The sequence below is a fragment of the Pseudopipra pipra genome, chromosome 9 (genome assembly GCF_036250125.1).
Source record: "Pseudopipra pipra isolate bDixPip1 chromosome 9, bDixPip1.hap1, whole genome shotgun sequence".
Lineage (NCBI taxonomy): Eukaryota > Metazoa > Chordata > Aves > Passeriformes > Pipridae > Pseudopipra > Pseudopipra pipra.
Genome location: NC_087557.1, coordinates 31503169 through 31527717, shown reverse-complemented (window position 1 = coordinate 31527717; position 24549 = coordinate 31503169). Strand labels below are relative to the sequence as shown.

The window sequence follows — 24549 nt, the reverse complement described above, 5'->3', positions numbered from 1 at the left end:
AAGGTATAAAAGAGATTCACACAATACTTTATGGGCGTTAACATATGGGTGTAAGTTTCTCCATGGATAATTATGTGACTATGCTAATAATGCCAAGGATGGTTTGATACATTAAAAACGTTTCTCACAATGATGTTATTGAGCATTTCACTACTGTCAGAAGCCAGGACTGTGTACATTTAAACAAAAGAGGGATGAGAGGCCCATATGTCTTTGTAAAAATAACCTTCTCCATTCAAGCTGCAGGGAAGCTGAGGAAGCCCTGTTTGACGCAGGCACTTACATTAGATGTGTCTACTGGAAACTTCCCGGTTTTGGGGGGGTTTTTTTGAGAGCAGAAAACTGCACAAAACGTGCCAAGAGGGGAGCAGTGTGTGTGGTTTGTAAGGACAGCTGGAATACTGGGTGTTACTGACAGTGAAATGATCAAAACCTCCTGATGATCAAATGATCAAAACCTGATTTGTGCAGGACTGCTGTACTTTAAAGTGCCATCATGCACACTTTGAAGCAGACTTTGCTTTGGTTCAGAAGGACGCCTGTGGACCCCTGTGACAAGTCCAAGCACCAGGCTAAGTTAGCATGCCTTGGAGAAGGGAAAACTCAGAGAAATTTTTCCCAAAGCTTCTTTTGACTTGCTGGCGGGCAGCTACATTGTTCATCACTCCCGTAATGAGAGAGCAGGGTATGTTCAATCATTGTGGAGACACCAGAAGCAATTCCATCACAAAGGCTGCTCTGTGAAGTGGGCTCAGGCTGCAATGCCTCTGCCTGTGTTCCAGTTTATTGTAATTGCCCAGCTGGAATTAAACCTCACACAGTTTAAATATTTAAGCCTTCACTTTTTTTTTTATGTTTAGCTTTTCTTCAATGTCAAATCTGTTGACCTCTTGCATTGTCTGTATAAAATTGCACTTTCCAACACAGCAAACCACTGCCCTATGACCCACAGTTACCAGTGTTAGAGAAGCATCCTCAGGGATACAGGGGTTTACAGAAAAATCATCACAGCTTTTTGAGCAGTCCTGCCCTTGCTCTGGGGTGGCAGTAGCAGTGGTGAGGGCAGGAGATGCAAATGGCAGGCATGTATTTCAGGAGACTGTATCTGCATTTCCTGCACCCCACAAGCGTGTCAGGCGTGCTGGGACTGAGCCTCAGCTTGTGGAAATGATTACAAGGCAATTTATACCAAACAATGATCCCTACTGTTGTGTTTGTTACAAACTTGGCTGCAGTACAGTAATGTTTAGTGGATTAATAATGTTTTCTTTTGGCCTCTCCTACTCCCTTGGCAAACAATTTTCATGTATAATAAATGTTCTCATTTAGTCTAACTAGAACGGAGCCCAAGGGTCAGAACAGCCATACCTGCATGCTGAGAAGGTACTCCAGGTTGGCAGACAAGAGAGCAGCTTTATTCCTTCTCCAGGCCAGGGTCCAGAGCTTGTGCCCTTCTGCAGGGTCAGTTTTGCTGAGCACATCCCCCTGAAATTGCAGAGGGGCTGTGCCACATGTCCCCTTCTGCAGCAACCAGCCTGCCCATCAAAAGGGTCATGGTGGGCAGCAGAGGCAACACAGAATCACTGGGACAGGCAGGTATTTCTTGAGTGTTTGGCATTTTAAAATAGAACAGCGTATTTTAAATTTAAAAACTTTATGAATACATACATATATGCATATAAAATAGGCAAAAAGTATTTCACACTAATGATTGATCACAGCGCGTGCTGTGAGGGCATATGAGGTTGAGTAAGTGGCTTACGGTCTTGCATTTGCACAGAAAGCCTTTGAGTTACAAACCCTTTAAAAATCTATTTGGTTTATTTTGTTGATTATCAGTCTCTTTTGGGAAACAAAGAGCCTGCCCATGTTTCATAAGGTGTGCAGCAGAAATACTATGATATGCAAATACTGAAGTTACACAACAATAGCAAAACTGAATTAAAGCTGTTTACAGCTAAAACATGAGAGAACCAGATCTGCAGCCTGTTTATTGCCACACCACTGAAATGAGTCTGTATATTGAGGTGCTTGTACTGCTGTATGGTACAGCTGTTTTTCTGCACCTTCCTACTGCACTTTATACCTCCTCAGGTATAAAATGGAGGCAACCACTCCTGGGTATACTGAAAGAGGAATGCTTAAGTTAGTCTAGTAAATGCTTAAGTAGTCTAGCCTTATGCCAGCTATCAATTGATCAAATAATTAAGAACAGCAATCAGCACTTAAAGTCAAGTGACAGACTGGTGACACGTAGCCTGGGAAGCAGGGCTGTGGCAACACTTCTCTGACAACCTGTGGGACAGAGACTCTTTGCTATCCAACTCTGTGAATCCAGATGCTGTGGCTGAGCATTTGAAAATACCATAATTACAGGTTGTGCCACAGGTGCAGGTGCTCTCTGAGGCACCACGGGGAGCCTCACCAGCACTGTCTCCAGTGGAGGGTTTCTCACCAGCCCTGTACACTGAGATCATGGGTACACAAACCCACGGGCAAGATGCCAGAGCTCAGACAGGCAGGTCAGGTTAGTGTCTGCCATGAAAAGATGGGCAAGAGAGATTAATTCTATCTTGGCTTATCTGAGTGATGCCCTACCATCCCACGGCGCAGTGTTCTGTGTCACTGGCAATATTTGCTGCCACAAAAGATGTTGCTCAACCCTAGCTAGCAAAAGAATGAAAGGTGTATATGTTAAACAATTTCACAAGCATCAGAGAAAAAGCATTACCAAGCAAATTATTTATCAAATGTTATGTCATAGGCAGAGAAAAGTAAAAAAAAACATTTTGTGCAGGATATCTAAGCTATCTACACTATTTTCACTGAGCTATGAAACTCGGGTTTGCCTTTGATCCAGACTGGCTAATTTTGAAATCTATTCTTCCACAGTTCCCTTCATTATGAAGGCTTGATACATTATTTGACAACCTCTTGCGGTTGTGGGGCATTTCTTTCTGTCTAATTCCTTTTAAGACACTTGTGGAGAACCAGTGGTAGGAACTAGGAACACAGCAAAACAGAAATATTAGTGGGACAGACAACTCTTCAGATTGGAGTTTATATCAGCAATTCAGGAAAAAAAATTACGAGTGAGATAGAACCCTATAAATATATTTAGGAACATATTAATGCAGATACAATTCTGAAATCTGAACCCAAGAGTATCAGGATTTTCCAAATTAGCCTTGTCTTTACAGCAACTCCATGCAAACTTCAGGTCCTAAGCCTGAGAATGGAGATATTGAAAATTAACAGTCACATTTGTTGTAATGTGAAAAGGTAGATTAAATAACATCTTCCTTCAAATATTTTCTTCCCTTTTCTTTATTTTTTTTCCTAATTGTCTCCATTTTTCCCTTGGCAGCTATATAGATTGTAACAAACCACAAATAACTATATAGATGGAAGAGGGAGACTGTCAACAGACTGTTTTTTTCTCTTATTTTGCTTATTCAAATTTTGAACATGTTTATTTGTTTATAAGATTGCTGTACATGAATAAAAGCACTAGAAATACTCCCAAGCTATTGGTTATAGAGATGATTTAAAGATGCTTTAAAGCTCATTTATTCTCTAAAAATGAATCACGTAAAAATGAAGCCTTCCTGTCCACAGATCTACTCATCTCCCCATCTGGATTTAATCAGCACTTTAAGAGATTCAGCCCAAACTGAGCAGAAATGCTGTGATTTATCTCAAAAGCACCTGAAATATGGGGTGATTTTGAGGTATTTTGGAGTACTTGTCCCTTGCCGACTGCCCATTCCTGACAACCCAGCTCAGGAGAGAGGTTTCTGTTGTCCTTCCCATCCCATGTGCAGCCCCAACTCACAAGTTGCTCTAGGGGTTCCCATGCAGGGCACCCACAGTGATGTGCTTTGGTGCAGCCTTGTGCCACAGGGTCCCATCCTATCCCATCCCATCCCAGCACGGATGGTGAGGAGCCAGCAGAGAGCAGAGCACAGCCCAGCACACGCAGAGCCTCTGGGTCCCACACCAGAGCAAACCAGCCATAATTTACCTGCACACCACCTGCTTTTATAGCCAACAAGGTGATGAATCTAGCACACCTGGCAACTCACAGGGCCGTTTTTCACAGAGGAAATAGGTTTTAAGGCAGATATTTCACACACTTTCTATGTACTAAGGGCTGTGCTGGTTGGGAGGAATGGTCTGTTATATCCCTGTGGAAGCAGCAGTGCAGCTTTCGTAGTGGATTATCAGGTGCCTGAAGGCACTGTAGATGTGCTCATTCTGGGTACAGATGAACCCACCACTTCTCCAAGCTTGCTCGGCAGCACGGTTTAAGTCTCCGATGCAGGTCCACTGATCTTCGTATTTCCTTGAAACAGCCCATTTGGAATGATCATTAATGGAATGAAAGGTGGAATTCAATGGCATCCCTATTAGGTTTATGTTGTAGACGTGGTAATCGAGAGAGCAATTCGAGTAAAGTTTTTGGCCAGAACGCTGCCAGGATTCAGCCAACAAATCAGTCTTCAGTTCCTGAGCTATCCAGGCCACATAGATATCTGTGGAATAACACAGGGTGTGAGAAATTAATCTTTCAGATTCCTTCATTTAAAAACAGACTGAAAAGCATCATCTAGACTACACTCGTTTCATTGCAATGCATAAAGTCAACCAGAGGGGATTTTGCCCCTTCCCCTTATTTTGACTTTGGTTTCAGAAGTTCATTTCTAATTTTTCTCCTTCTAGAAAACCTGTTACAAACAACCAGCAGGAAAAAAAGGAAAGGACAAAAAAATTGCAAATCTTCTTGATAACAAAAAGACCCCAGATGATTCAAGCCCCATATTTCTTCTTTGTTGTTATCGTTCAATAACAGGAAATAAATTTTCTGAAAATATCATTATTGAACAACTTAGGATGGACCAGACAGCTTTTTGCTTTGTGGGGCTGAGAGAATATTAAGATGGGACACCACTCCTTGCTCTCTGTTTCATTCATTTGTGAAGCTGAACTTTTTTTTTCCCTCAAAGACAATACTAAATGTCAAAGAATATATTAATTAATATATTAAGAATTAATTGAGAATGTGTGATACATAGAGCAACAGGTTCCCTTACCATCTATGAATGAGTGTGACTTTGCAAAGTGGAGAAAGGTTTCCCCATGAGCTGACTGGAGCTTGGTGAGGTGGCGCAAGGGGACCACAGGCAGCCTGGACTTTGCACAGAGCTTCTGCAGATTTGGGAGATCAGCTTGGAAGATGTTAGGGATGGAACAACTGTAGATTCCGGGATTGTAACTCAACATCTGTTGGTCTGAGAAAAACCCACAGAAATGAACATAAGCAGAATTAAAATGGGCTAAAGCAAAGCAATCAAGAGAGCAAAGTTCTGCCTTGGAAAGGAAACGTAAGTCCTTCTTAATCTTCCCAGCCTACCTCTGGATGAGTTTGGCATTAAAGTATCTTATTCTACCAACCAAAAATATGCGTAATTGCTTTGTATTCCAGGTGGCTCTGCAGCACATAGACTGGCTGGGAGAGCACGCTCAGGTTTTTCCACTCACGCCTCATTATTAGAACTGTTAACTGGTGGTCTTGGTCCACTGCCACTTCCACCCCTGCTCATCTTCAAGCCTCTGTGCAGCCACACAGCACTCAGACAGCATGTGTAAATCCAAACCTGTCTGTATTTACAGAAGTGGTTTCCAGTCAGTTACAGCTGCCAAGCCAAATGCAAACAGAAGAGCTGCCCAAGGGTCTAGTTTGGTTTTAGGGAGAACAGAACTTGAGTTTCAGCATCTGGATTGAATTTCCAGAAGAAATTCACTTTTCTGAACACTGCTCAGCTTAACTGTAGAAGTCCTTGCCATGGATACCATGAAGAGCTAGGAAACAAATGGGCTCATTAGATGAGTTCAGGGAAGACCAGTCCATCAGGAACATTCCAGTCTTTCTGGCTCAGGAAATCCCTGAACCACAGATTATCAGAAGCTGGGAGGATGAGGCAGGAAAAGCACTAGTGTATGCATCTCATTTTCTTGTCCTCTTTCCCTAAACACGTGCACAGATGTGTTTCCACAAACAGGAACCTGGTTTAGATTGCTCTAAGGTGTGGCCACCCTGGCAATTTGCACAGCATGTGTGCTTCATTAATATGATTTGAGGTTTGTAACTGAGAAAACAGTGAAAAAACAGTGTGAAAAGAGGTAAGGAGCATGCCAACGTGACTTCTTGTAATGCCTTTTGACAGTTCTTTGCAGGATTCCAGTACCAGTTATCACTGTCAGATAGTTCTGAATCTTACAGGTATATATTTTGTTGGGTTTTTTGGGGTTTTTTTATATATTCAGTATTGGTGATTTTTGTGGCAAAAAATACTGGGGAAATTCTAGGTGATATTTATTCCATACTTCATATTTCTGATGAGTCAAGGCTACTACTTCAGCTCAAGCTGTACTTGCCTTACATTTTTAGAACTGCAGGTGATTGTAGCTGAATGAGCTATTACTGTTAAAAATTATTAATCATCCTACTTTATGTTTCCAAAGCACTTCGTATACACAGACTAATTTACCCTTGATAAGCACTTGTGACTATTATTATCCTAATAATCCCCATGGGGAGAAGGAAACAGAGTGGAAGAGTGAATTTCCCACATTCACGCAGGAAATCATTGGATAAACATAACTGAAACCAAGAATGCTCTCTCCAGGCCCCATTTGTTTCCCAATCTGACAACAAAGGTCAAGAACAATGAATTTTTGAGGTGAAGCCTCAAGGAAAGCAATCAGAGAGCTGTGGTGGGACAAAGGCTTTCTTAGGGCAAAGCTTTTCATACCTATTTCAGTGAACTGGTCATATTTGAAGGTTATACAGATGGCTGTCTGTCCAAAGGACTCCCCAGTAGCTGGATACCCGTAACCTTCCTCAGGGATGGGAGGGAACAGAGGCACACTGTGAATTACCCAGAAGCCTTGTGATTTGTCCAAGAGCAGAAATCCTGTAAAAAAAAAGTTACTGCTAATGAATTAAGGACGAAAAAGCCCTGAGACAATAGAGCTGTGTCCTGCTTTGGTTCTGCTGCTGTGGAGACCACATTTCAACATGTTAATATCTACAGTAAACTGGTTCTAGAGTAGATTAATGGATCATAGGAGACACTAATATTGTATTAAAATTGCATCAATTCTTTCCTGCATAGACTAACTCAAACTGTCATCATGTTTCATTTGAAAAAAAAAAATCTTTTCAAAACCTCTCTTCCTCTGCTCAAATTTTGTCTTCAAAAGTTCTGACTGTGACCCTCTCTCCACTGCTTATTTTCCCTTCCTTCATATATTCACTGGATAAGGGGAAATAGATTCTGTCAACATTGTGTCTTCTCTTCTAGACCAAATTCTCTTCCATTGTAAGCAGCAGAGAGACGGGCTACGCTTCCCCCCTCAGGAGGCTACTCCAGGGTGGAGCATGGCTCCTGAGCTGTCCCCATTGCTGCACCCTGAAAATACAGCCCTGAAAAATGTGGTCATACCCAAGACAGGCTGGGCAAACCCCATCTGCTTCCTCAAGGGAACATTTAGACCTCCACTGAAGTTTATATCTAAATCTTGTTTTTCTGTAACTGCATACCATGATCTTGGCAGCAGTTTCTTACCCCAGAGAGTCTGGAGGGGTATATGTTCAGGGTGTCTTTCCCTTCACATCTTGTACTGCTGTTGCCATCAAGCACAGGATAACGTGGTTTGTACTCACTAAAAGAATCTGTATGAGTTTCAACTCTTGAAACAAAGAGTCCAAAAGCCCTAAGATCCTTCACACAGCACAAGCATACCAAAACCAAAACAGAAGCTGCAGCATATGTAACTATACAACAAACCACACATCATGCAAATCATTCTCCAGTTTTGCTTTAGGCAGGAATTTTAGTTATGCAGGTAGACAAACAGACAAGTAGATGCTATCCATAACTTTGGAAAGGAGAAACTAGTAGGTTGGGACACTCCCTGTACCTTTGGTGTGTCCACTTTTCCACCCTTTGGAGTCTGATTCAGGGATCTCATCGTTGTATATCGCATAGGCAATGGTGTTCCTCTGCAGGGAAACACACACTTCTGAAACATGACATTGAGTAAAAGGAAGGCATTTAAGAGAACATCTGCTGGAAACAGAATAATTCAGGACTCCTCTGTGTGAACATCACGAGCCTAATCCTGCTCCCAGTTCAGCTGACACAGTCTTCACAGATGCTACAGTAAAATAAACCTGAAGACTCAGCATCAGGGCTCTGGTTAACACGAAGTGGAAGTTTTCTCAATCACTGCAGTAGCCCTTTCTCACAGGGTTGAATATGCTTGCTAAGACAGTTTACATGGGTTTATGGCATTTGCTTGCAAAAAAGTTCCCCTCTCTGTTTTTTGTGCCTCTCTCTGATTTAGCAATCAGATCCGGTGAAAACATTTGCTGAGTAAAAATAGACATGACAAGTGTTCTCAAGAAAGGCAAGCAATTAAAGCTTTTTTGCAAAATATTTGCATGTGGCCGCACCTTATTTCCCCTGAACAAAGAACTTCAAAGGAGTTGGGACATGCTTCCCCTCCCAATGTACTAAGAGTTTGTAAACAGTTTATTACAATTACAGTGAGACCTGCAACAGGACAGTTTTCTGGACTGACAGTATTTGACTGACTTCTGGGAATCTCTTCTACATATAAATTAATGACACCCCACCACTAACCCAGAGTAGAAATGCAGACATACCCAGACTCTCAACAATACTATGTAGATGGTAAAAAAATAACTATAGGCAGATCTTGTGATATTTTACAATTACTTCACACGAATATATATATGTGAGGTGTCTCCCTGTGGGGAAAAAAAAAAAGGCCAACCAGTAGCATATCACTGCTGGAGCAGTCACAGTGATTTCAGGGAGAAGATAAAAATACAGATTTGATTTGAGGGGGGAAACACATGCACATAGGAGGGCTGAGGACAAGTGTCTGTAACAGTCACCACTGGCCCTGGTCTGAGTTCCAAGCCAGTTCACAGCTTCAGATATTGCTCAACATGAATTGCAGAGAAGAAGCCAAAGGGAGTATGTACCAACACTCTTTTTTGACGGGCAGTACTTTAAGTGCATGAAAAGCTTGACTAGAAATTAGAATTTTGAGGATAATTTCTAATTGTAGCCAAAACTGCGAATAGTCTGCCCACTGTCAAGGCGCTCCCCCTGATGTGCTTTAGTAGATCTGAGCAGTCAGGTCTGGCCATACCTCCACGTGCTTATTTTGGGTGGTTTCATTTCATCTGCATGTAATAGCAAGTAAACATACTAACAGTAATTAAATGTCACTTGCCTTAGATTCATATGTGTCATACAGCTGCTTCAGTGTTCGTCCCAGAGCGCCCTGCGTCGTGTTGATGAGGTATTTACCAAGCTGCCACTGTGGAGCCAGGGCATCCATGTACATGTATTCCAGCCCCAGCATGGGAATCTCTCCTTTAGCATGTTTTGGTAACTTGTAAAGAGCAAACCTGCAACAGGGAAGAGCAATCACTTTTTTACCACCACCCTATCTGAATGTGTAAAGCAGTGTCTCCTTCCCACCTGAGGAAGAGAAGGGTAACTCCAGGATTGCCTCGGCTGGAGGGGGAGCAGTGCCACCAGCACGCAGTGTGGACATCCCAGCCTCAAAGCAATGATCCAGCACAGGAACCAGCTGCAGTTTGATAGCACAATACCTGCTGCAGATAAATTTGTTCTGCTTCTTAGCAACCAAGGGAGGCTGATTCAGCACCAAACTCCCGTTGCTGTGGCCAGACTGCTGTTGGTACCCCTAAAGTATTTCAGGTAGCCCTGGTTTGGTGTCCACCAAATCCCTATTGCTCCTGGTTCTGGTAGAGAGCCTCGGGTCCCAAACCCAGTCTACTGTGCTCATGGTCAAACAACTTATATAAATATGGCTTTATATTAAATAGATAAAATTAGGTATTAAAATAAAGAATGCATTATCTTACATTTATACATTTCACAATCACTAAATAAGCATAAAGCACAGTGATAAAATGTTGTTCCAATCCTGCTTTTCCCAAGAGACTTGCACACTGCTGAACTGTTGCAGACTAGATATTTGCAAACTTTTAGCCAGAAACACAAATCTTTTCAAAATTGTAGAGTACTCAATATTGTCAGTAAATGGCTCAGTTCATACTAAGGTCCCTGATAAAGTAAACAAGTTTTCCCATTGCACAAGTCCATGGGATTAATTGCAATATAATTAATTCAGCCACTTTCTTCAAGGGCTGCACTTGAGTAATTTGTTATTTACGTCAACAGTAAGGACTGGGTGGCATTATTTTCAATCTATACTATTCACCAGAAATGCAGCCTGTGCTTAACCCTTCAAGTATATCAGGAGGAATAAGCCTTGCCCAGATGATTTACAGTCTGAGGCTGGTCACAAAAGGCATCTCCAAATGCAGGTAAGAAGTGGCAGGAAAGTGTTCTGCTAGAAGAGGATATTTAATCTGTGGGAAATGCACATGTAGAGGGAGAGGAAAAACACACACCACTGGTCACCCTGGTAATCCACCTGTGCTGCCACTGACTGAATGATGTTCCTTAAGTACCCCAGGAGAAATAACTTCTGATGACAGATTGCAGAGAAGAAAGTGATTCATGTAACAAGGCTGGGGAGAGCTGCCCGTGCCTGTCTGTGCAGCAGGTGTCACAACAATCCCTTTATCTGAAATGAAGATTTGGAAAGGAGAGGAATAGCAGTAGTTACAGTAGTACAAGCTAAACCAGGAATTAGTAGATGAAGCCTTTCCAAACTGCTTTGAAATGTAGTGGAATATTTATGCTTTGGAGGTGTTTACAGCCTTGCATCTGACAAATCCACCTTAGCAGGTATGCTTACGGAAACACTAGTCATTGAGCTATCAGTAAAGTGCTTGCCAATTCCCAGTGGATACATGTTTTGGCTCTTTCTAGAAAGCCAGCTGAGTATATTAGCAATTAAAGTTGTCTAAAAACTTTACTGCTATTTGTGCATGGGAAATTTCTCAAGAACTTAGGCATATGTGGGAAGAGAGTGAAAGTTATTTTCCTAAGAACCAAGGAAAAGTGAAGCTGCTTAAACCTGATTAGCATTGTCACATTGTTTGCTTGTGACTGAACACCAGCTTACAACAAAAAATCATATCGTTACTTCTATATCACATCTTCATTTCTTCCCCTCCTCCCTACTGAAAAAAAAACCAACCCAAACAATGGGGATCTGTGGCTTCAGTCCTCAACTCAACACTTCTCAGAAAGCACAGGGAAAACTTTTATTTGCAGGGAAAACTTCCCACAGAATACAGTGAGTTTGGAAGAATAAGGGAAAGACTCTAAGCCCTCCTTAGAAAGCCAAACCTGTGGCCATTTGCTCCTGCAGCCTCTGTGTGAGGTGCAGTGAAGAGAGTGGGATGAGCTCCTTCGTGGAACGAAAGCATGGGGGAGGCACTGCATAGGGGTAGGAGCTGCCAGCCCAGCTGGGAGTACAGATGGGATCAAGTCAGATAAGGCAACTGATTCTTCCAGTTTACTGGCAAATGAAAGGGTGTGTGAATACTAATAATGAGTAATTACGGAATACTGCAGGATGAAACCATTGGATAGTAGGAACTCACATAAAGCTCATGCTAACTGAAAATTGAACCTGCAGTGCTGTTTGTTTGAAGGGGCATCTTTTGGTTAAGAGGAAGTTCTTAGCAGTTTCAGTTCTGCTTCTTCTGTCAGCTTCATAGCAACCAAATCTAGAATCCAAAGGCTGATCCTTTCTTTTCAATAAACTAGGATGATCCTGGCAGACAGCCAAGTTTCTCTTTCGTTTCGTCAGGGCACATTGAAAAGGAAATCCCGTTGTCCTTCCTGCTAAATTTGTCAATGACAACAGGAATTTGCCTGTGCAGATGCCAAAGTTCCCACCTGGAACAGGCCCCATGTCACTGGCATTCATATGGAGGCACAGGTGAATTACTCCTAGCCACAGCTTTCAAAGAATTTCTCAGAGAATATGGATATAAAAATTGTCTTCATTGAAGAAATGGATGGTAAAAGTGGTTTTATGTGGGGTTTTTTGTTTGTTTAGATTTTGGTCTGGTGTTTTTGTTTTGTTTGTTTTTTTTTTTTTTTTTAGCTTTAGCACAAAAAATTCATTCTGCAAGGAATAATTGCAGTTTGGGGAGAAATGAAAATGAAATATCTCATACCTTTAAGTTGTTGGGTAGTTGCACCAACTAAGACTGATTCTTGAAAAAATAAATCATGTTATCCAGAAATGCCTTGGCAAGGGTGACAAGTCACAGGGATGGACATCATGCATTTGATGCTACACCAATACAGAGCAAAGCCAGCTTTGTGCTCCTGCTTGAGTGAGGAGCACCTGCTTTCCCTGCAGTTAGCTTTGTGGGCAAGGGAAAGGATGGGCCTACTTCTTTATCACTTGTATCCCAACTAATCATTGTTCCATGAGAAAAACACTTTTATTTTGAAATTGGTTGATATTTATCTTCGGGAAGCTTCTGTGTTCTTTTTTAAGAGCCCTCATTTCACTTTTTAAACCTGAGCTGGATATGCATTATGCGATTGTTCTTCGTGTCTTTCATCTTCCAAGTCCATTAATCCAATTAATCATTTAATACCCAAAGTCGGGCTCGCTGCTGCAGTGGGGTGGTACCAGCTAAAGGTGGCGGGGAGCGGCCCCTGCTCCTCAGTCCCAGGGCACAGGCGGCTTTGCCACACTGCAGCCACCGCATCCCCCCCGGGCGGCTCAGCCTCCGCTCCCCCTCAGCCGCGGCACCAACGGGACAAGTCCCCCCGCTGCTCTTCAGGCCGGAGCTGCGAGGCCAAGGGCGGGACGCGGGCGGCTCTCCCGCCCGGCTCAGTCTGCTGTGCCAGGGGAGCCCTGTGCCAGGTGAGCCCTGTGCCAGGGGAGCCCTGTGCCAGGGGAGCCCTGTGCCAGGGGAGCCCTGTGCCGGAGCCCGGGCCGGGCCGGTGCCCCCGGGGCTGCCGCTGGCGAGCGCAGCCTTGGCACCCCTACACACGTTATGCTGCCTTTGATCATGAGGCATGAACGCTGTGTAAAACGGTGATTATTTTGCAGTTAGTCATAATGCGGGACGGTGGTTGGTTCAGAGAAATGAAATCACATTTCAATAACTTAACCTTGGTTTTCCCGGTGCAAAATTCTGCCACTACTCACAGGCAGACTCACAGGACTGAACTAGTGATTGCCCTGCATTGCTTCTCAGTGACCCACCCACTTCCCGCGGCTTAGTCTCAAGTGTTATTTACTCACCCAGAGTTTCTCCCCGGCACGGTATTTACTTACCAGTCGACTATCTCCCCATCTTCATTCCTGCAGGAAATCTCAGCTGCCCACAGGGGCACAGAGGAGAGAAGCAAGAGCACAGCAGGGTGGCACCATGCAGATCCTGCGGGCATTTTGGTTTCTCGGCTGCGCAGGACGAGCACCGAGTAGGCTCTAAAAGGAGAAGTGCTGCGTTAGCTGTCGGCTCCTGCCCACGGAGCAGCGAGCACACCCTGGGCGCTGCCCGGGACGGCAGAGCCAGCATGGGAAGTCGGGCTCCCACAGCAAGGACGGCCAGCGACAGCGGGGCAAGGGCTCCTGGGAGCCGCTGGAATCTGCTCCCAATTTCTCTGGGCAACAAAATGACAGTTGTCAAGTTATGGTTTTGACAAAACTTGTATTTTTACTATTTATAAACTTCATAGTATTCTGCTTAAAACAAACCCAAACCAACCTGCAGAAACCCTTTTTTTTAGTGCTGCGTGACTGATCTATAAATTTTTTACAACTATCTGAAAAAAAAAACTTGGTGTTCAGACAAGCAAACCAAAATAATTTCCATTCCACTATTCTCCACCCAGCCCTCGTAGTTAGCACAGCCCTTGCACCGTGCCTGAAGAAAGAGTTTCTGGCGCAGTGCTGAGCCCTGCCCAGTCCCGGCTCCAGCAGTGGGGACCTTCAGTCACCCGTGGGGACTGAGCTCGTAGGGACTGACAGTCAGAGAAATGCTCTGATCTCCAAGCCAAATTAGTTTACTTACAATTAGTTAATTTTTTAAGTGGATTAGCATTATTGAGGAACAAACATATGAATTGAGCAATTTCACATCTGATAATCTTTTAGCAACTCACGCATAAAAAGCTTCAATTTATATTTTGGTGTGTAAAATGTTCTTTCCTCGTTATTCCTACATTAAAAGGGGCTAATTTACATTAAAAGATGTTGCTATCAAGTATGGGATATTTCAGAAAGTCTATTGCAATGAGCTCTGGCTATTGTGGCATAAAAGAAATACAACCTTTGCAGTATTTTGTCACCTTGTGAATACAGCCTCTCCAACACTGTAAGAGATGGGTAAATGGGGTGTGTTTGACAGAAGCAGGATAAAATTTTATAACAGGGCTTAACACAAACAAAACCAATGATACCAGGTAGCCAGGATTTTGGAGTTGTGGATCAAGAACTGAATTTTGCTACTCACATTCACTTATGATTCTTTTTGCGGGAGATCAGAACCGTGACACAGTTGTGGGAAAACACTTTCAACCAGCTCAGCTCAGTGTCTTTTGTCCCTGCTCTTGGGAATTGCAATGTGCACAGACAGGTAATAAAACACACAACATGCCAAGAACACGACAGCTGTTTCCTTTTTTTTTTATGATTTCTGCCTGCTTATGAAGCAACCTTCCCACCTCTCACAGAACTGGTTTGACACTCATCGCTTCCACTTGGCCTGGGAGCAGCAGGTCCCCACAACCCCGTGCCCAGGACAGGGACAGCCCTGGGGGTGTGCAGAGCTCTCCCTGGGGATGTGCAGAGCTGTCCCTGGGGGTGTGCAGTGCTGTCCTTGGGGATGTGCAGAGCTGTCCCTGGGGATGTGCAGTGCTGTCCTTGGGGATGTGCAGAGCTGTCCCTGGGGATGTGCAGTGCTGTCCCTGGGGATGTGCAGAGCTGTCCCTGGGGATGTGCAGAGCTGTCCCTGGGGATGTGCAGTGCTGTCCTTGGGGATGTGCAGTGCTGTCCCTGGGGGTGTGCAGTGCTGTCCTTGGGGATGTGCAGAGCTGTCCCTGGGGATGTGCAGTGCTGTCCCTGGGGATGTGCAGAGCTGTCCCTGGGGATGTGCAGTGCTGTCCCTGGGGATGTGCAGAGCTGTCCCTGGGGATGTGCAGAGCTGTCCCTGGGGATGTGCAGTGCTGTCCCTGGGGGTGTGCAGAGCTGTCCCTGGGGGTGTGCAGAGCTCTCCCTGGGGATGTGCAGAGCTGTCCCTGGGGGTGTGCAGAGCTGTCCCTGGGGGTGTGCAGAGCTGTCCCTGGGGATGTGCAGAGCTGTCCCTGGGGGTGTGCAGAGCTCTCCCTGGGGATGTGCAGAGCTGTCCCTGGGGATGTGCAGAGCTGTCCCTGCAGATGTGCAGTGCCTGCTGGGCTCTGCCGCTTCCAGGGGCTCTGCCATGCAGGACACTGACTGCATTTTGCAGCTTCGGCTGAAAACAGAGAGGGCTCAGGGAGAGCCAGCAGCCAGAGGAGTAGGAGGTGGGGAAAGTCTGTTCTTGGTGGCAGGGAAAATCGGGAGCTGTCTCTAGAGAGAGGCAGCCCAGCCTGGCAGGTGGGGTGCCCATGGAGGGTGCAGGTGTGAATGCTCCCTGCCCTCTGCATGGCTGTACCTGAGGTGACAGAGCGCACTGGGACACTGGGTTCAGAGAGAGGTGACGGAAGGGAGATTCAAGAAGGTCTACAGTCAGAACTAATTCAAAGATGACAAATGAGAGACTAGTTCACTGTTACTCCTGTTCTATCTCGCCCCAAGAATATATTAAAATTTTGTCACAGCTGCTACTGATGTAATAATGGTCTCCTAAAGCATTTTTTCTTCCCATCAGGACTTTGAGATTTATAATGGAAATATTCTCATTATCACAGGTAACCACAGAAATAAAGGCCATAAACATTGTTTATGTTTCATTGACTGAGCATAACTCAGGCTTCTACTGCCGTGTATTTTCTCTGCAGATCAAGGATGTAGAAGTCCTCAACTGTGAATATGGCAAAAACACAATTAAATTCCTTCGCCTGCATAGAGAGGGGAAGAAGCATTTCGTTAAAGAAGTGGAAGTGTGCACACATCTCCGTCTGACTTCTCCTCAGGAGTACCTGGAAGGAAACAACTCTCTTGTGATACCTACAGACACCATAAAGAATATTGTCCTTGTGTTGGCCAAAAAAAATGGGGTATTTTTTTATTTTTTAACTAGCCTTGCTGTTTCTTATGACTTCATTTGGAAGTGTTCATTATACTTTTAATTTTAATTGGCATGTCAGATCAGCACTGAAGTCGTCTTCAGCGATATGAGAGACAAGTTCTCCTCCGCTGCAGACTCCTTTTTGCCTCACAATTAACATTATTTTTGTAATTTTTTCATATAAGATCCATCTTTTTTTTTTTAATTTTTAGCACATAATACTTCATTATTCCTATATAGCATTTTTAAACAGGTCTCAAAGCATGTGAGACTCCTCTTAATTCTTCTAACTGTGCTCTTACTTCACCAATTGCATCTATCATAATGACAATCTGTAGCGCTAATTGTCTGTCTCTGTAATGAAACCCCATCTCTACCACGTAAAACTTAATCAGAATAATTACTGTTCACTATACTGAAATAATTATTTCAGCATTATATCCTCAAAGCGTAAGGCTAGCAGTTAATTTCAGTCCAAGGATTGCAGCTCACTGTACCACAGAACAGGAGGTTTTTGATGCAACTGGAGCTGCTATTTGCAGCGTGTGCTGCAAGCTGGTCAAATGACTGGGCACAGTGCACCAAGCCAGGAATAAGAGAAATCTGTGTTTTTAACTACATTGATTCCTCTCAAATATTTACAGCAACCAGAAAAATCTAGTTTTGTACATGAGGTAATTGCTTCTTTCTAATAATGCTGTTTGCTCTCTTAGATCCCGAGTTTAGAACAATTTGCTATAGATATCTGCAATCACTTCATGACAACATTTTGTCAAGTGGTGTACGTCAAAAGCTACGTTCAAGAAGTACCATGGCAACGTCTGCACGAGGTATCTAAAATACCAATACATTCTGTTTGTTTTTGCTGTAGCCATTCCTCACTCTCTTAGCTCCTGTTTCCCAGTTAAGATAGTATTTATGGCACTTTTACTTACATGTCTGCTCTAAATTGCAGAATGGTGTTCCTCACATCCACTCATTCATATGTGTTCCTGATGGGATCCGCTTTTGTGAAGCTGAGCAGTGCCGAAATGGTGAGAAAAAAACCTGGCAACTTCCCCTACTTCTCAGTAAATATTTCTGCCAATGAGAGACGAAGATGGCTTTAGAGAGAGCTACAGGCATTACAGGGCTTACAGCACAGCCCAAACGCTCCACAGGTCTAAAACAAAGGATGCTTCTAGAGTCTATTTTGCAGTTCTTGATCTCTGAGACACGGCTGAAGAACTAATGTAGCTCACAATCGTATGTACATTCCAAACACAGAATGCTTACAACAGCACATCCAGCAGAACTGTTTTATACTGAGACTGGACTTAATAGCCTTCCAAGAACAGGCTGCTTACTTTTTTACCCTATGGTATATTCTGCAGTCCCCCTATTATCATTACTCTATGCCCCACTGCTGCAGGCCAACTGCCTATAGTTTGCAGTTATTTTCAAACCCCTGTCAACGTGCTCTAATTTTATTGCCAAGACAGCTGCAGTTCCATTGCTGCAAGCCAGGCCAGCTTGAACATCATGAGCACTCAGGTCTACATGCAAACAATTTTTCACATGAAAACACTAGATTTTCGTGATACTTAAAAGACATAAGCTTTCAAGCTCAACTGTTTTGTCCATAAATTTGCATTCCAAAGGAAGTGTAAAAATTATCTTTACTTGCTATGGCTCATGACAAGAACGTAAGTTCAGTCTCACTGTGATGGTGTTTCATTTAACCCATCTCTCAGACTCCTGGGAACTGAGCTGAGACCACTACATCATTTCACACAATAGGTTTAGAGGTTTTAGGCACTAGTTTGGTACCTATCTCAACTGCACTATCGTAACTTAGAACTATCTCCCATCCTACAACCAGTGGCAAGACCACTTTCAGCTGCAGACAGGGCACAAGTTTTGAAAGGCGCATTTGAGCACTGTCCCTGTGTTCCAAAATGAAGGAGGGAAGGAGGAAAAACACAAGTCTCCAGTGCCTCTTGGCCTCATCTCTTTTAATGCTACCAGTAACATTAACTACTGCTGTACTTCTGGCATCCTCAATAGTATTGACTTTGGTGTCTGGAAAATGTTAAGAAATAAATCTGAACTAAAAAAAAAAAAAAAAAAGAAAGAAAAGAAAAAAGAAAGAAAAAGAGTTTATGCTTTCTTGAAAAGCTGCTGCTCTTAATGTAAATTCAATTACGTTTTTCATCATCTTGAAAACTCAGCATGAAATTCTGCAATTCAGATTCTACACAAACAAAAAGCCTTTAAGGCTTACTGAAGAAACCACTTTTCCTTCTTAGATTTCCCTTCATGCAGCCCTTTAGCTGTTTCTTTAGGATTCCCTGCCTAGGTGAACAATAACCAAAGAGAAGATATTTGAATCACTTTTATTTTTTTTCTAAGAGAATGTTCTCTATATTTAGCATCCTCCTATGCACCTATCAGCCAGACACAGGAGTTCAGTTCTCAGTTAATCCTATCTTTTAACACTTTTCTCATCATGAAAAAAAAAAAAAAACAACCTAGTGAGACTTAATAGACTTATTTTTTGCCATTATATCAGCTGATAAAAGGCTCAGAGTGTTTTGGAAACTGAAAACATCAAAAGTAAGAGAGTCAACATTTGACAACTGAAGACAGCACAAGCACAAAACATACTGAAAGCACAACGTGGGCTGTTCACCTTGGAAACTCTGCCTAGGTGTTACATCCTTCAGAGTGAGCTCCAGGCTGATTGCTGCACAGCCTTTCAGTCTTTTGTTGCAAGGAGCTCTTTCAAACAAGGCTATGTATTTGACTATAGGATAAATGTATCTCCAGTTTCACTGATAGAATCTGCACTACATTAATACCCGTGTATCACAATCTTATACCCAAGCAACAAATTAATCAAGATCTGAACAAACCCCAGAATATCCTGTCCAAGGACAGTCTCTTCTATACATCTTTTTAAGGCTTTGGTAAATAACTGGGCAATATAGGCAAAATTACAGCTATACCTCCATAGACTCATTCAAAACCAATAAGGAATGTAAACAAGAAAGAATAGATAAAAGAAACATAAGACGCAGTTTCAATAATATCCAGTTACGGAGCAGTTTAAAAAAACCCAAATCTCTAAACAATCATGCAGTTGAGAAACGTCTACTACAGTGGAATTGTTTCCAGTATAAATTCCTGCAAAGACATGGTTTAAAGATAAAATTTGTCAGTCTTCCCAGTCCAAGGCAGGATTACTATGCACGAGATGTATTCCAGGATTACTAGCTAGTGCGAGCACCAAGAGCAGTACAGAAACAGCAGCTTGGGCTTCAGCCACTGGCTGTCTGTGCAGGCCCTGAATGAGATGAGCCTGCATGCCATGAAGTTTCTACTTTCTGAATCTGCTTTTTGGCAGTTCTGGTGAAATTTTCAGTTATCAGTTTGGTGTGCTCTAAATGACTGACTGCATATAATTTTTAGCCTCCATTCAGAAGGTGTGTCAGGAGAAAACATTCAGGACACAACTGTTTGATCTTTAGGAGATGGTAATGCACTCATGCAGCAGTGATCCACAACAGCACATTTATAAGTAGTGGCTAAGAGCAAAGTCACTGTCAGTTTGAATCTGTGGGTGGCATCTGTATCGATGCCAGTTCCTGCTCATTAGCTGACCTGCAGGGATTTGCACTGGCTCCTTGACCTCTCATTTTCAGGGATGCAAAACTCCCAACAGGATGGCTATGTAAAGCAAATTTCTGACTGAGGCTCCGCCTTTACACAGATTGTTTTTGCACTCATCTGTTGTTAGAAAAGGGGCACCATACCTCTCCTGTACACCACAGCACTAGTAGCCTATTTCATTTCCCTTTAGAGAAATCAGTCATTCCTAACTGACATCAGTGGGAGCCAACCCAATGCATGTCCCAGTTCCAAGCAGGTGAGATACAAAAGCTCTCCTTAAGTGCAGGTCAATTGGTGGGATTCTCCATTTTCTGGACTGAGCTCTGACTTCAGTAGTTTTTGTCTTGCTTCTTACCATTCTGCTAACATCAGTGTGCAGAAAATTATTATCTGCTTTCTGGCTTTGGAGCTGTCACTGCAAGTATCACCCAGAGTTTTTTTTCTCTCTGCCTGAAAATGAGCTCCTATTGTCTTGTAATTTTGGATCACAGGTCCTCTGGTCGTCTTTGCTGGAATTAAAGACCTGAAACTTATGAAGACGACACAGTCTGGATTTGAAGGCTTCTATAAGAATGAACACACCACACTTCCTGAAAGGCATGACAGGATTCTATGTGGAGAGCTCTTCTGCAAGTGGTCATATGGCGAATGCAAGGATTTTGACTTTGACTGCATATGGTATATGTCTTACCAAGTAATACTGATTACCTAATCTATGGCCACAAATCCCTCTATACAATACAGCAGGTGTAAGGGCTAGATCTGCATCTGCTGTGCACCAGCCACTTGCAGGTCTCAGTGGTGGCACTAAGCTCGTTACAAGGAGTGAGAGGCATGTCTTGGGGGTACTCCTCTCTCTGATGCTGCCTCAGTGGACAGGATTTAAATGAATGGTTCAGTGTTCAGTACAGAACACATCTGGAGAATAAAATAATGATTTTTTAAAATACTTTTAGCAAAACCTGCTTGTGAATTCTAGAGCTGGTGGGGGAGACCTGGGAAGAATTTGGAGGTGACAGGACAAATAAATCATTCCTCCACAAAGACACAAAAAATACAAAAACCCCACCTCACAGTAAAACATTTTGGATCTAAACAGAGAGAGCTGATACAAAGTTTTGTAAGAACCTGTGTTACCTCTAGGAACAAAATCCGTGAATGTATCCTTGAAGCCTTTTCCGGACCACCTGACTGTGGGGAATATTCACCCTCATATCAGAAAACTGTCAACTCTATCCAGATGCTTGTCCTTTCCAAAGTGTCACAGGTATCTTCTTTCCTCCTTATGATGTTTTAGTTAAACAATAGTGAATGTTAATTGGATGAGTGAGAAACAAACATGAGACTATTATTTCCTCTGTCAGACTGAAAACTGGTGATACAGCCAGATGGTCAGAAAAAACATGAACACACTGGGAAGTTCCTATGCTGCTTCCCAGGTGTGAACACAACAGGGGAGAATATCACCCAGTGCTTGGCAGCACTTGAGTAAAAGTGAAAGGTGTCCTACACGACACATGTTCACTAGATTACATTTAGTCACCTGTACTGGGAGGGCTGCATTGTTCTTTTTCTACAGCAAGTGAAAAGCCTGCCAGGCTGTTACTGAAGAGGTGCCCTAATTCACTGTCTCATCCGTTTTCATGGTTTCAGGTACAGGTCATAGAAGTGGTCTTGAACAACACTTTCTATAATGTCCTAGACATGAAGAATCTAGGCTTGACCAATGACAAAGAAGTAAGTAAATGCTTCAAATATAACTTGCCTGCACTCTTCAGAAGTACTCAGCCTTAAAGCATAGCAGCAGTTCCGTACACAGCAGAGCTAGAGGGAGCAAACTTTCTCACCCAGCCCCAGTAAAAGCTCCACCCTACCTCTAAGGTTTACAGTTTACGAAAGAATAATTAATTGCCTTCTTGCATTGTTGATAAAAGCTAAAGGAGCACAGTGGAATGCTTTGGACATCAAAAGGATCTGTAACAGAGACTCTCTCTGAAAAATCAATTCCGTTTTCTCCAATGAATTTGACTTTCGTTATAATGTCAACCTGCGCAGTTTTAACCAAGCAAAATGCACCATGGCATCCTTTCCCATTGCCAGGCAGTGTGAAAAGCCAGCCCACTGTGGCTCTTCTTTCTGCTCCACTGGCACCACCACTGAGGCCAGGGAGCATCCTTGGTGCAGCGGGTTACGAGTAGGTCAGCGAGGCCACAGGCTGGCTCCGGGTGACAGAGCACCAGCACTCTAAGGGAGCAGTGAAGGGATGTTTCTGTAGCCATTAGGAGCTAAGGCAGGTTGGTCCAACACAGACAAGGTGCAAGCTTGGGATGAGGCAGAGGGTGAGAGATGTAGGAGATGAGATGTATTTGCTCCTCCCTCCACAGCTGCTGTGGCTGCCAGCCAGGTCCAGCTGAAGGTCTGTTACATTATCCTCCTGTGAGAGAGAAACAGAGCTATTCCATTTTGCATTGACAGTCTATAGTCTGTTTATGCTCTAGTCTCCCTCCAAAGTCTTGGGATACTGCTTCCATCCTCTCCCATCCTTGCCTTCTTTCAGGTGGACGTTATAGGTCCACCTCTACTTGTTATAACATCAACATCCACCATTGATGTTCGTAAGAGAAGGAAAGGGCCTGGCAGGTGAATTTATCTCAAAAGTAACCCATGTGTTTGTGCTCATTCCCCTCAGGTTTTGATTCCTGTGGAAGCTCCTTATGGCTCCTGTGCTTGCACTCTTGGCAGGAAGAAGTTTTTTGAAGCACAAGGCCATGTGCTGAAAGATGAGAGGAAATGTCAGTTTGGACTGGCAGCTGCCCAGGGAAACTAAACCTCTTGGCTATGCTCACACCTTCCTGATAAACTTAACAGCACAGCTTTCCTATCAATATTTACTCCTTATTGGCCTCTTCCATTGCTGACTACTTTTCCCTCTATGAACTCCTGAGGATGGGATTTATGAAGAACCCTCAGAAATTCGGAAATCAAAGTCTGTTCCTGAATTTCAGTGTGATTTGCAGATTGAAATCCCCTACACTCTTTGGAAAATCCCAGCTGAAAACATTATAGCCAATTAATTTTTAAACCAGCTATTCCCAGACCTCTTAACGAAACAAATAATTTGATAACTGCAATATTTTTTGACATGTAAAATCAGAAACTCTGTATATTCTATTTATTAATATTTCTTCAGTAAAATGAATATACAGGCACAAGATCTGCTGTTTCATCAACATAACCTGTCATAACCCCTTGATGCCACACCGACCTACAGAGCTGAGGTTCTGACCCAGTGACTGAACAGGGAATCAGTCAGACATGGATTTCTTTGCATAGGAAATGAAAAACAGGAAAAAAAAGTATCTCTCATATCTCCTTTGTGTTGTGAATATTTAACAGCTGTTGACTACTTTCTCTGCATGAATTCTGACTGCATGCATGCTGCTGCTGCTCATCAGATCATAAAGTTACTATATAACTACTTCTATATTGATCGCTGAGGTGTTTGAGGGTTTGGGCTATCTCTGTAGGCTTAATTAAATAATTTTCCTTAGTCTAATAATCTTATCATGACTTCTGAGCAGGCAGGAGTCAACCCAAGTAACCCTATTATTTTGAGGAGGGGTAGGCAGAAAGCCAGCCAGGCAGACAACGCTTATGTTACTTTAGTTACCCCAGGTGATGGCTTTGAACATAGAGATAAAACTATACAGTCAACAGTTCTCATCTTGCAAACTGGGCTGGCACATTTGCAACAGCAATCTCGCTCTGCTTCTAACAGTGTCTGACCACTGCTCCCACTCTCTCCGAGCACCATTTTCACAGACTCCATGTGACAGTATACAAGTCCAATGGGAAGTGCCCAAAGCAACTTCTAAAAACTGCAATTCAGTTGCCTTTGTGCCTCTGGAGTTTGGCAGACCTGCAGCATTCCTCTGGGTACAATTATTAAGTTCACAGGTACCAAGTATGAGAGAGAGGTCCTGCACTGTGTGACATTCTGAGGTGCTTTGCAAGATAGAAACTTGCCTGGGTGAGCAGGACATAAGAGAGGCAAAGGGAAGACACTGTTCAGCAGCCTGAGGTATCTCCTGAAAAACAACAGGATAAATGACACCACAGAGTGAAACTGTCCCAGATATGATGTTCTCTGGTCACTAGCCAATTCTGAAAGCTTTATTTACTACACTTCTAGCTTTTGCTGCAGACATTCTTGCTTACCTTGTTAGATTGTGTTGTATTGCACTTGTGGGCTTACGTCTCGCTACTTCTGCCATTTCTAGGTGCTTGTAATTTATTAATGTATCTTTTATGGGCGAATAAAGAGCAACATCAAAAAACAAACTAGCTTTTGACTCTTTACCATTTACTACTATATATAAATGTAAACATGGTAAGTAAAAGAAATATTTTAATTCAGCCAATTTTACTTCAAAAAGAGACCAGTTTTGTTCCAAATGACAGTTCACTACCGACAGATGGAACAATACATGAAAAATAATCTTACTGAACATTCCAGCGTTTACCTCCCTTCAAAACAAGGCAGATCTGCACAACCTACTTCCTTTCTACTTTATGAGAAATTTATTGCATTAGGCAGAAGGCTTCCTTCA

General features: G+C 43.1%; 2 protein-coding genes across 3 annotated transcripts in view; one reads left to right on the top strand and one right to left on the bottom strand.

The window, feature by feature from the left end:
- Positions 1 to 1802: 1802 nt before the first annotated feature.
- DNASE2B (deoxyribonuclease 2 beta) overlaps positions 1803 to 24549 on the bottom strand; it is a 35205-nt gene continuing 12458 nt past the window's right edge. The window contains exons 1-7 of one of the 2 annotated variants that reach the window (XM_064663927.1): positions 17224 to 17356; positions 13354 to 13506; positions 9334 to 9511; positions 7987 to 8068; positions 6816 to 6977; positions 5094 to 5291; positions 1803 to 4535 (exon numbers count right to left, since the gene is read on the bottom strand). In XM_064663927.1, coding sequence (XP_064519997.1) covers positions 4180 to 4535; positions 5094 to 5291; positions 6816 to 6977; positions 7987 to 8068; positions 9334 to 9511; positions 13354 to 13466 — 1089 coding nt within the window. In that variant the 5' untranslated portion in view covers positions 13467 to 13506; positions 17224 to 17356 and the 3' untranslated portion in view covers positions 1803 to 4179. Of the gene's footprint in view, positions 4536 to 5093; positions 5292 to 6815; positions 6978 to 7986; positions 8069 to 9333; positions 9512 to 13353; positions 13507 to 17223; positions 17357 to 24549 lie in introns of those variants that run through there. The other variant, XM_064663928.1, reaches the window with a different exon arrangement.
- LOC135418510 (uricase-like) lies at positions 15945 to 24279 on the top strand. Its single transcript, XM_064663940.1, has 7 exons — positions 15945 to 16277; positions 17002 to 17118; positions 17244 to 17322; positions 20431 to 20617; positions 21083 to 21206; positions 21593 to 21676; positions 22629 to 24279. Exons 1-7 carry the CDS (start codon positions 15945 to 15947, stop codon positions 22764 to 22766), a joined length of 1062 nt encoding a protein of 353 aa, XP_064520010.1. The 3' UTR covers positions 22767 to 24279.